At 43.5% G+C, this 12,321-nt stretch overlaps 1 protein-coding gene across 9 annotated transcripts in view; it reads left to right on the top strand.

Annotated features, from left to right (window-relative positions):
* tex47 (testis expressed 47) overlaps positions 1-12,321 on the top strand; it is a 30,996-nt gene that overhangs the window by 6,314 nt on the left and 12,361 nt on the right. For 4 of the 9 annotated variants that reach the window (XM_073917273.1, XM_073917270.1, XM_009300715.5 and 1 more), the window contains exons 7-8: positions 881-935; positions 5,894-7,837. The exons of 1 other annotated variant lie outside the window; for it this stretch is intronic. In XM_073917273.1, the coding sequence (XP_073773374.1) occupies positions 881-918 (38 nt within the window). In that variant the 3' untranslated portion in view covers positions 919-935; positions 5,894-7,837. 9 annotated transcript variants of the gene reach the window in all.

Here is a 12,321-nt window from a genome sequence, read left to right as displayed (position 1 = left end):
GTAAATACACACTGATAATATTCACACTGTAACACTGTAATGTTGAATGTATATGCAATTCATATACAAAATATATCATTTCAGTATTCTAGATTCAGAATGCCATGTGCTAAATCAGGCTAGTTAGAAACGTCACCAGAATGTTATTCAAACATTGCCGAAACATGCAAGCAATGCATATATAGGCCTGTGCAACAGAGGCCAGCTAGTAAGTGCTGTGCAGGTAAACTGACCTCTAAAGGTGCTTTAGTGACAGACGCTAGAAACCATGGACTCGACTCTTTAGCCTCCATGTTAGAGCATCTGACTCCCATGCGGAAGGTCGCCGGTTCAATCCCAGCTCGGAGCAGATTGGGTGCAGTAGGACCGGCAGAGTTACACCTAGCATCATTAAACTATGCCAAAACATGCTATAAACATACTAAAACATGGCACCAATTCAATAAAGCATATAAACATAGACAAACATGTTGATATGCAGTAACTGAAGACAAAGATTTTACAACCGTATGCTAGCATTTTGATATAGCTATGATAAAACATGCTAGCACAATGGCAACACATGTTAGCAACATGCTAAATCATGCTAGAATCTCCCATAGGAGTCTGATAAAACATGCTAACTTTGTTGAAGCGAACATTTACACTATTAATTTATGCTTTTCTTTTACTTTGCCTACAAAAACTTAATTTTAATCAGTCATACAGAAATGCTGGAATAAAATATTCGATTACAGCTATTAGAGAAGACATTTTTGAGTGAAATGTCATAGCGATATGAATATCTGATGTGTGTTTTTGACTATTGTGTATTGATCACGTGGAGGAGCAGTGTGTGTGTTGCTTCAGCTGAGCGTCTTGTTCTCTGTGATCACTGAAGGTCATGTGTTCAGCAGTTTCCGGCCCTTCTCGGTGTAGCTTTGAATGTAGAGGAGGTACGGCATCATGATTTTACCCCTGCAGTGCATGCCAAAGACCACAGCAGTCTCCACCAGTGCTGGGAGTAATGCATTACAGGCTGTTATTTGTGTTACATTACATTGTTCACTTTCCACCATCATTTAAACAGTCCTTGATAGTCTTGGGTTTTGTATTAGAGGCTAAGAAAACTGTGTAAAGTGCACTGTAAACAATTACTGTATAGATCAATTCACAGCAGAAATACTGTATTTACACTTACAGCTGATCCGAGGACACCCTGCTAATGCATTACATTCAACACTGGCTTTACCCCAGCACTGGTCTGGACATCATGTGTGTGTGTGTGTGTGTGTGTGTGCGTGTGTGTGTGCATGTGTTTGTGTGTGGACTAAAGATGCATAACCGCTCATCTCCATTGCTCAAATGAGTGTCCTGAATACAACACACACACATTCTCCATCATCAGCTGCTCTCCGCATTCACTTACTGACCATCAGTTAAGATACATCTAAAATACATCATCATCATCATCATCATCATCATCATCATCATTTGTCTTGTAGACTCCTGGAGAGATGATGATGATGATGATGGTTCAGATCAACTGGACACTTGTTCATCCACACTTTCAGCTTTCTTCAAGCGTCTCATTTATTTACTGATCAGACAAAGTTATTCTCCCTCCTGTTAAATTAGATTATTACTCAGAGATTTCCTATAAGTGCTGCTTAACAGAGCATGGAGATTTTCACAGTATAATATGTGTTCCTTATGGGGAAAGTCTATATACAATAATGGGCGACAGGTTAACACTCACCTCACAGCAAGAGGGTTGCTGGTTGGAGTCCCCCCTCGGGTCAGTTTGTGTTTCTGTGTGGAGTTTGCATGTTCTCGCCGTGTTGGCATGGGTTTCCTCCGGGTGCTCCGGTTTCCCCCACAGTCCAAACACGTGGTATAGGGGAACTGATCAACTACACTGGCCATAGTGTATGAGTGTGCGAGTGAATGAGTGTGTATGGGTGTTTCCCAGTGCTGGGTTGCGGTTGGAAGGGCATCCACTGTGTAAAACATATGCTGGAATAGTTGGCGGTTCATTCTGCTGGGGTGACCCCTGATGAATAAGGGACTGAGTCGAAGGAAAATGAACAGTTAGTGGTTCATTCCGCTGTGGCGACCCCTGATGAATAAGGGACTGAGTCGAAGGAAAATGAACAGTTGGTGGTTCATTCCGCTGTGGCGACCCCTGATGAATAAGGGACTGAGTCGAAGGAAAATGAACAGTTGGTGGTTCATTCCGCTGTGGCGACCCCTGATGAATAAGGGACTGAGTCGAAGGAAAATGAACAGTTGGTGGTTCATTCCGCTGTGGCGACCCCTGATGAATAAGGGACTGAGTCGAAGGAAAATGAACAGTTGGTGGTTCATTCCGCTGTGGCGACCCCTGATGAATAAGGGACTGAGTCGAAGGAAAATGAACAGTTGGTGGTTCATTCCGCTGTGGCGACCCCTGATGAATAAGGGACTGAGTCGAAGGAAAATGAACAGTTGGTGGTTCATTCCGCTGTGGCGAACCCTGATGAATAAGGGACTGAGTCGAAGGAAAATGAACAGTTGGTGGTTCATTCCGCTGTGGCGACCCCTGATGAATAAGGGACTGAGTCGAAGGAAAATGAACAGTTGGTGGTTCATTCCGCTGTGGCGACCCCTGATGAATAAGGGACTGAGTCGAAGGAAAATGAACAGTTGGTGGTTCATTCCGCTGTGGCGACCCCTGATGAATAAGGGACTGAGTCGAAGGAAAATGAACAGTTGGTGGTTCATTCCGCTGTGGTGAACCCTGATGAATAAGGGACTGAGTCGAAGGAAAATGAACAGTTAGTGGTTCATTCCGCTGTGGCGACCCCTGATGAATAAGCGACTGAGTCGAAAGAAAATGAACAGTTGGTGGTTCATTCCGCTGTGGTGAACCCTGATGAATAAGCGACTGAGTCGAAGGAAAATGAACAGTTGGTGGTTCATTCCGCTGTGGCGACCCCTGATGAATAAGGGACTGAGTCGAAGGAAAATGAACAGTTGGTGGTTCATTCCGCTGTGGCGACCCCTGATGAATAAGGGACTGAGTCGAAGGAAAATGAACAGTTGGTGGTTCATTCCGCTGTGGCGACCCCTGATGAATAAGGGACTGAGTCGAAGGAAAATGAACAGTTGGTGGTTCATTCCGCTGTGGCGACCCCTGATGAATAAGGGACTGAGTCGAAGGAAAATGAACAGTTGGTGGTTCATTCCGCTGTGGCGAACCCTGATGAATAAGGGACTGAGTCGAAGGAAAATGAACAGTTGGTGGTTCATTCCGCTGTGGCGACCCCTGATGAATAAGGGACTGAGTCGAAGGAAAATGAACAGTTGGTGGTTCATTCCGCTGTGGCGACCCCTGATGAATAAGGGACTGAGTCGAAGGAAAATGAACAGTTGGTGGTTCATTCCGCTGTGGCGACCCCTGATGAATAAGGGACTGAGTCGAAGGAAAATGAACAGTTGGTGGTTCATTCCGCTGTGGCGACCCCTGATGAATAAGGGACTGAGTCGAAGGAAAATGAACAGTTGGTGGTTCATTCCGCTGTGGCGGCCCCTGATGAATAAGCGACTGAGTCGAAGGAAAATGAACAGTTGGTGGTTCATTCCGCTGTGGCGACCCCTGATGAATAAGCGACTGAGTCGAAGGAAAATGAACAGTTGGTGGTTCATTCCGCTGTGGCGACCCCTGATGAATAAGCGACTGAGTCGAAGGAAAATGAACAGTTGGTGGTTCATTCCGCTGTGGCGACCCCTGATGAATAAGGGACTGAGTCGAAGGAAAATGAACAGTTGGTGGTTCATTCCGCTGTGGCGACCCCTGATGAATAAGGGACTGAGTCGAAGGAAAATGAACAGTTGGTGGTTCATTCCGCTGTGGCGACCCCTGATGAATAAGGGACTGAGTCGAAGGAAAATGAACAGTTGGTGGTTCATTCCGCTGTGGCGACCCCTGATGAATAAGCGACTGAGTCGAAGGAAAATGAACAGTTGGTGGTTCATTCCGCTGTGGCGACCCCTGATGAATAAGGGACTGAGTCGAAGGAAAATGAACAGTTGGTGGTTCATTCCGCTGTGGCGACCCCTGATGAATAAGGGACTGAGTCGAAGGAAAATGAACAGTTGGTGGTTCATTCCGCTGTGGCGACCCCTGATGAATAAGGGACTGAGTCGAAGGAAAATGAACAGTTGGTGGTTCATTCCGCTGTGGCGACCCCTGATGAATAAGCGACTGAGTCGAAGGAAAATGAACAGTTGGTGGTTCATTCCGCTGTGGCGGCCCCTGATGAATAAGCGACTGAGTTGAAGGAAAATGAACAGTTGGTGGTTCATTCCGCTGTGGCGACCCCTGATGAATAAGGGACTGAGTCGAAGGAAAATGAACAGTTGGTGGTTCATTCCGCTGTGGCGAACCCTGATGAATAAGGGACTGAGTCGAAGGAAAATGAACAGTTGGTGGTTCATTCCGCTGTGGTGAACCCTGATGAATAAGCGACTGAGTTGAAGGAAAATGAACAGTTGGTGGTTCATTCCGCTGTGGCGACCCCTGATGAATAAGGGACTGAGTCGAAGGAAAATGAACAGTTGGTGGTTCATTCCGCTGTGGCGGCCCCTGATGAATAAGCGACTGAGTCGAAGGAAAATGAACAGTTGGTGGTTCATTCCGCTGTGGCGACCCCTGATGAATAAGCGACTGAGTCGAAGGAAAATGAACAGTTGGTGGTTCATTCCGCTGTGGCGACCCCTGATGAATAAGCGACTGAGTCGAAGGAAAATGAACAGTTGGTGGTTCATTCCGCTGTGGCGACCCCTGATGAATAAGGGACTGAGTCGAAGGAAAATGAACAGTTGGTGGTTCATTCCGGTGTGGCGACCCCTGATGAATAAGGGACTGAGTCGAAGGAAAATGAACAGTTGGTGGTTCATTCCGCTGTGGCGACCCCTGATGAATAAGGGACTGAGTCGAAGGAAAATGAACAGTTGGTGGTTCATTCCGCTGTGGCGACCCCTGATGAATAAGCGACTGAGTCGAAGGAAAATGAACAGTTGGTGGTTCATTCCGCTGTGGCGGCCCCTGATGAATAAGCGACTGAGTTGAAGGAAAATGAACAGTTGGTGATTCATTCCGCTGTGGCGACCCCTGATGAATAAGCGACTGAGTTGAAGGAAAATGAACAGTTGGTGGTTCATTCCGCTGTGGCGGCCCCTGATGAATAAGCGACTGAGTCGAAGGAAAATGAACAGTTGGTGGTTCATTCTGCTGTGGTGAACCCTGATGAATAAGGGACTGAGTCGAAGGAAAATGAACAGTTGGTGGTTCATTCCGCTGTGGCGACCCCTGATGAATAAGGGACTAAGCCGAAGGAAAATGAATGAATGTACATGTTGAATTATCCTCTGCTTAGGAAATATCTATTTTTGATTGGCTACTGAACAAGCCACTGTGACTTGCCTAATTAGCCTAATCTCTGTTAAACATCACTTGAAAAACAATCAGAATTGAACAAGAGGGCTAATAAAGTTGTATCTACATTAGTGCTGTTAAAAGATTAATTGTGATTAATCACATCTAAAATAAGAGCTTGTTTTACACAACACTGCATATTGACATTCATGTATATATTTAAAAATGTTTCTCAAATTTATAAATGTAAGATTTATATCAGATAGAAATTAGAGGTTGGTTTATTTTGCTTTATTTATTTATGCACAATATTCATCCACATTACGTAAAAACAAAGTTTTTAATAATTTAATGCAATTAATTTAATCACGATTAATCGTTTGACAGTCATATATTATTATTATCTTTTTTTTTAGATGTATTAGCCAACTAATGCCCATTTGTTTGCATTTGCTGTACGTGACTAAATGAATACTGTTCTTGTGTATTTGACAGAATCTGTGTGGCCTGCAGTGGAGCATCTTCGCATTGCTTGAAGATTTTTACCACTAAAAAGTTTCAATACTTCTTATATAAGCTGATAAATATGATGCATAGTGCACATACTTTAATGCATTAATGATGTTATGAATTCACTTAAGATCTCAAGAATAATTATGACCACATTTATAATTCTTATCTATTAATTGTTACATTTTTTTTAAATGACTTGAAAACAACTAATGTGAGGTTTAATCTGCAAACCTGATCATGCATGTTCACTTTTGCTGTAATTTTAAACATTTAATGTGCTGCAACATTTGTTATGAATAGCTGACACTGCATTTTATGTACTGCTTTACCAACTAAATCAACTGATTTGACTTGCTTTTTTGGGTTGCACTTTATTTTGTGCATTTTAACAGGGTGACTAATCATTTAACTACTGAATAATATTCATTAATTGCATGTGCACACACTGGCCACTTTATTAGGTACACTACTAGTACCGGGTTGGACCCCTTTTGCCTTCAGAACTGCCTTAATCCTTCATGGCATAGATTCAACAAGCTACTGGAAATATTCCTCAGAGATTTTGCTCCATATTGACATGATAGCATCACACAGTTGCTGCAGATTTGTCGGCTGCACATCCATGATGCCAATCTCCCGTTCCACCACATCCCAAAGCTGCTCTATTGGATTGAGCTCTGGTGACTGTGGAGGCCATTTGAGTACAGTGAACTCATCGTCATGTTCAAGACACCAGTCTGAGATGATTGAGCTTTATGACATGCTGCGTTATCCTGCTGGAAGTAGCCATCAGAGAATGGAGACACTGTGCTCATAAAGGGATGGACATGGTCAGCAGCAATACTCAGGTAGGCTGTGGCGTTGATGCTCAATTGGTACTAATGGACCCAAAGAAAATCTCCCCCACACCATTACACCACCACCACCAGCCTGAACAGCTGATACAAGGCAGGATGATCCATGCTTTCATGTTGTTGAGCCGAGCATCCGAATGTGTCAGCAGAAATGGAGACTCATCAGAGCAGCAACGTTTCTCCAATCTTCTATTGTCCAGTTTTGGTGAGTCTGTGTGAATTGTAGCCTCAGTTTCCTGTTCTTAGCTGACAGGAGCGGCACCCGGTGTGCTCTTCTGCTGCTGTAGCCCATCCGCCTCAAGGTTGGCCGTGTTGTGTGTTCAGAGATGCTCTTCTGCAGAGCTCGGTTGTAACGAGTGCTTATTTGAGTTACTGTTGCCTTTCCATCAGCTGGAACCAGTCTGGCCATTCTCCTCTGACCTCTGGCCTCATCAACAAGGCATTTGCGCTCACAGAACTGCCGCTCACTGGATATTTCCTCTTTGTCGGAGCATTCTCTGTAAACCCTAGAGATGGTTGTGCGTGAAAAATCCCAGTAGATCAGCAGTTTCTGAAATACTCAGAGCAGCCCGTCTGGCAGCAACAACCATGCCACGTTCAAAGTCTCTTAAATCCCCTTTCTTCCCCATTCTGATGCTCGCTCTGAACTGCAGCAGATCCTCTTCACCATGTCTACATGCCTAAATGCAGTGAGCTGTTGTCATGCAATGGCTGATTATAAATTTGCACTAACAAGCAGTTGGACGAGCAGTTACCTAATAAAGTGGCCGGTGAGAGTATACTGTAAGGGATAGAGTGTGTTAGGTTTAGTCCCATGCAATTATGCCTAAATATTTGTAATTGTTATAGAAACTATGTAGCAAGGACAATTTTTTTTAATTAGTATGTGAATTAATTGTTAACGATTCATCACTGACGTCTTTAAAGAAATAAATGTTTGTCTTCATCTTGCTCTGTCCATGAAGTAACTTTAATTAACAATATATCGCAATTTTTTAGATTTAGACGAGATGTTCAAGTATTTTAGGTCTGGAAAATGTTCATTTCAGCAGTAAAAGAGACTCTATGCAAATGAGATTAATTAAAAATGATTTATTTGATAGTTGAGATCACATTCTGATGAGGAATGTTGTTCATTAAGCTTCATGAGACTTGAAACATCCCGTCTCAACAGACTCCAGTTCTCCATTTAAAACACACTTTCATTAATACATTGTTGACACGCAGGGCCTCTTCAGAAAATAAACAACAACAGAATATTGAAAACAAAAATCATTCTCTGAGTAAACAACGACGCTCTGCTTATTTGGCCCCCGTTTGTTCAAGTGTAAATCCATCAGTAACAAGAAATAAATAAGAAAAACACGTGTGAAAGACGATGAGAGAGCATGCAGCATTAACACTCCAGCACACTAATACACACACACACACACGCACACACACACACACACACACACACACACACACACACACACACACACACACATATGTGATCAACAGCTTAACTCATCTGCAAATGCAATATGCAAAACGCCAATGCAATATGTAAATTAGCAATGCTTTTATTTAAATTTGCATTCCTTATGTGCAACATGTGTAACAAAAATGTCAATTTAATTCTAAAAACAGCCGTTTCAGAACACCTTTAATATGTAAATTGCATACTAATGTCAATGCTTTATAATCTGCTACATTAAAAGGAAAACTTAACACCCAAATTTAATTGATGTGCATGTAAACGACAAGCAGAAATGATCATTATTTCAAGATGTATTCCAAGCCAAAAAGCAAGCAAACAGAGAGCTACAATTACTTTGAATATATAATTTAACATCTTAATTTTTTATTTATTAATGTTTCAAATATTAAACATTTAAATTAATTACATGTTATTTTTTTATTTGAAGTACAACATTTAAAGTATATTTAAAGCACGGTGGCGCAGTGGGTAGCACTGTGGACTACAAGAAGGTCTCTGGTTTGAGTCTCGGCTGGGTCAGTTGGTGTTTCTGTGTGGAGTTTGCATGTTCTCCCCGTGTTGGTGTGGGTTTCCTCAGGGTGCTCCGGTTTCCCCCACAAACACATGCGCTATAGGGGAACTGATCAACTAAAGTGGCCGTAGTGTATGAGTGTGTGTGTAAATGAGTGTGTATGGGTGTTTCTCAGCTGGAAGAGCATCCACTGTATAAAACATATGCTGGAGAAGTTGCTAGTTCAGGCAGCACAGTGACGCAGTTGCGCACAATCGCCTCACAACAAGTAGATTGCTGGTTCAAAACCCGGTTGGGTCTGTGTGGAGTTTGCATGTTCTCCCCGTGTTGGTGTGGGTCCAAACACATGCACTATAGGGGAATTGAATAAGCTAAATTGGTCTTCGTGTAGAAATGTCCAAACTTAGTCCTGGAGGGCCGGTGTCAGTTTAGCTCCAACCCTAATCAAACACACCTGAACAGCTAATCAAGCTCCTACTAGATATACTAGAACAGGGGTGTCCAAACTCAGTCCCGAAGGGCGAGCAACACCTCTGAAGCAGCGCTGACGGATCCACAATGCATTTCACCAACGCCTGACGTCACTCATTCAGAGTGAATGGGAAGCGTTGATGCTGACAGGCCGTACTCACACTATCTACAGTTGCCTTGAACCGGGCCAAAGCATGTTTGTCCCTCCTCCCCTCTCCCCCGACAGCTCGCACTCACATTACATTCGGGCCTGGGCACGCTTACATCATCGATGCTGCGCTGTTCAGTAGAGAAGCGCTCTCGCTCAGCTCAGTGGACATTTCTCTAGTTAAATCGGTTTAGTGGTTTGGGATGTGGTGACACACTCATACACAGTCACTGAACAGATCCGCCACTGCTGACGCTCATAAACAATCATAAAGTCCTGGAGCTGCAGGAATAAGGAGGTTTGCTGAAGGTGCAGCTGTCGTGCAGTGAGGGGTTTGCGTCATTAATAAACTGCGGCAGTTTGCGTTCACTACAGTAAGAATGATTAAATAATCCATATAAAACAGTCCCTTAAAAGTCACGTCTTGTTTTCAGTTTCGGGCTCAGGCGTGTTTTGCACTTACACTCAAGATTACCGCCAAAGCCCAAGTGAACATGCCTATCCTGATTCAGCGCACTCACACTTCTCCAACGATCCGGGAAATGGGCCTGGGCACGGTTCGGATGGCATAGTGTGAGTGCGCCCTTAGTGCATGTGGGTATGTGCAAGAGAATGTGGATGTTTCCCAGTGTTGGGTTGCGACTGGAAGGGCATCCGCTGTGTAAAACATATGCTGGATAAGTTGGCGGTTCATTCCGCTGTGGCGACCCCGGATTAATAAAGAGACTACTCCAAAAAAAATAATGAATGAGTTGCCGGTTCACTCCACTGTGGCGATCTATAAAATGGAGACTAAGCCGAAATTTATTTATATTCTAGATTAATTTTTTTTATTTTAATATACATTTATATATATATATATATATATATTAACATCTCACACTTTAGATGTTTTAAAAAAATATATATTTTTAATAATAAAGATCAGACATTGCTGCAATAGCCAAGTGGTTAGTGCGCTGACAAATGGTGTGAAAGCGCTCCGGGTGTCCCGAGTTCAAATCTTCAAAGCTCGAGGACCTTTCCTGATCTTAATTCACTTCCTGTCAAAACTACAGTCCTGTCAAATAAAGGCAAAAATAAATCTAAATAAAATACATAAAATAACAATCGAGATGATGGACACAAAAATGATTTGTGCTGCGTGTTCAAACTAATTTAGAAAGAGCTGAAACAACACAATTCTTGAGTTTTTTGTGGCAGAACTTAACCGTTTTACGTTCAGTCCACTTCAGTTTCATTCATTCGTTCATTTTCTTTTCAGATTAGTCCCATTATTAATCTGGGGTCGCCACAGCTGAATGAACCATCAACTATTTTACACAGCGGATGCCTTTCCAGCTGCAACCCAGTACTGGGAAACACCCATACACACTCATTCACACACACATACGCTATGAACAATTTTAGCTTACCCAATTCCCCTATAGCGCATGTGTTTGGACTGTGGGGGAAACTGGAGCACTCAGAGGAAACCCACGCCAACACGGGGAGAACATGCCAACTCCACACAGAAACACCAACTGACCCAGCCGAGACTCGAACCAGCGACCTTCTTACTGTGAGTTGATTGTGCTACCCCCTGCGCCACCATGCTGCCCTGCTTCAATTTGTGAAGTTAATTTACAAAGTGTGCACGAACAAACTCAAATACAGAAATGGACTGCCATTTTACATACTGCACTGCTGATTTGCATATTACACGAGAAATTAATATACATACTCTAATGTTTCCATAGTTACTGAGTCATCGACTAAACTGCAAGATGATGCTGCTGGGGTTTACATTAAGATGCTGCGTTTTTGCCAACACAGGCGCGTTTCTGAAAGCGTACCCCCGTATACATCTCTGGAGAGCGTGAATTATGTATCCAGAGGGATGTATGGCTGCATTTAATCTCTGAATGAACGCTACGGGGCGGTATGACGGCGTTCGTTTACATGCTACCAGTTGACCGTTTACCTTCATGTGGACGGCTTTCTTCTATTGTGTCCAATGGCTCGCAGCATATGTTGGAGGACTTGAGACGCGGAGAGGAGTTGACCAAGACGACAGGGTTCGAGTCAGGCGACGAACAGTTGTAGAAAGCAGGTAAAACAAAAACAAGGGCTAAAAAATTAAACAAACAAGTAATTAACAGAGTGAGAATGTGGTAAAAATCAGCCGAGGGCTTTTCTTTCTCTGGATTGCTTTTGAAAACACTGGTGGTTGGGTTAAGGGAAGGAGGAGCGTGGGTCAGTCGATCAGTCGACAGCGGCCTCTGGTAGATTTCATGAATGGCACTGGGAGAGAAATTTGAGATCTGAAAACAATACACAGCGCCCTCTGGTGGATTCACGAAAACAAGAACTGCGAAATAATATAGCTCCTGGGACGTATTTAGCGCTCTCCAGAAGTGTATACAGGGGAGCGCTTTCAGAATGAGCTTGGGTTGGCTTTTGCACTTTGACTCTGCACGTGTGAGCAGAAGAGAATTCTTCAGACTAGCATCAGTGTTCGACAGACGAGTGTTTCGCTCGGCAGCGTCCGCACAGCTCCAGTGTTTCTGCTCTCGTGTTTAATCTGCACGTAGGAAAGTGTTCAGATGGAGACACACACTGAAGGGAACGACTGACTGCAAAGCATGCAGCAGATTCACAAACATCTAGTGTAGAGCAGGTTTAGCATTATCAGGATTGAGCTGCGCACGCGTCCTGACACTCGTGTGTGTGTGTGTGTGTGTGTGTGTGTGTGATTGATCTGAGCTGCTGATATCAGGATTGAGAAAACCCTGCTAACACACTGGAGAAAGGCAGACCATCTCCAGGAAAACACCAGTAGAATGAGAATGAGTATCAGTGAACACAACTAAACGAGCAGCTGATCAGAGAGAGCACACACACACACACACACACACACACACACAGGGAAGATAATCAGAGCATTCACTGGAGAAAATGACTAGG

This window comes from Danio rerio, chromosome 12 (genome assembly GCF_049306965.1).
Source record: "Danio rerio strain Tuebingen ecotype United States chromosome 12, GRCz12tu, whole genome shotgun sequence".
Taxonomy (NCBI): domain Eukaryota; kingdom Metazoa; phylum Chordata; class Actinopteri; order Cypriniformes; family Danionidae; genus Danio; species Danio rerio.
The sequence above is the reverse complement of the archived record's forward strand: the minus strand, read 5'-3'. Positions and strand labels throughout refer to the sequence as shown.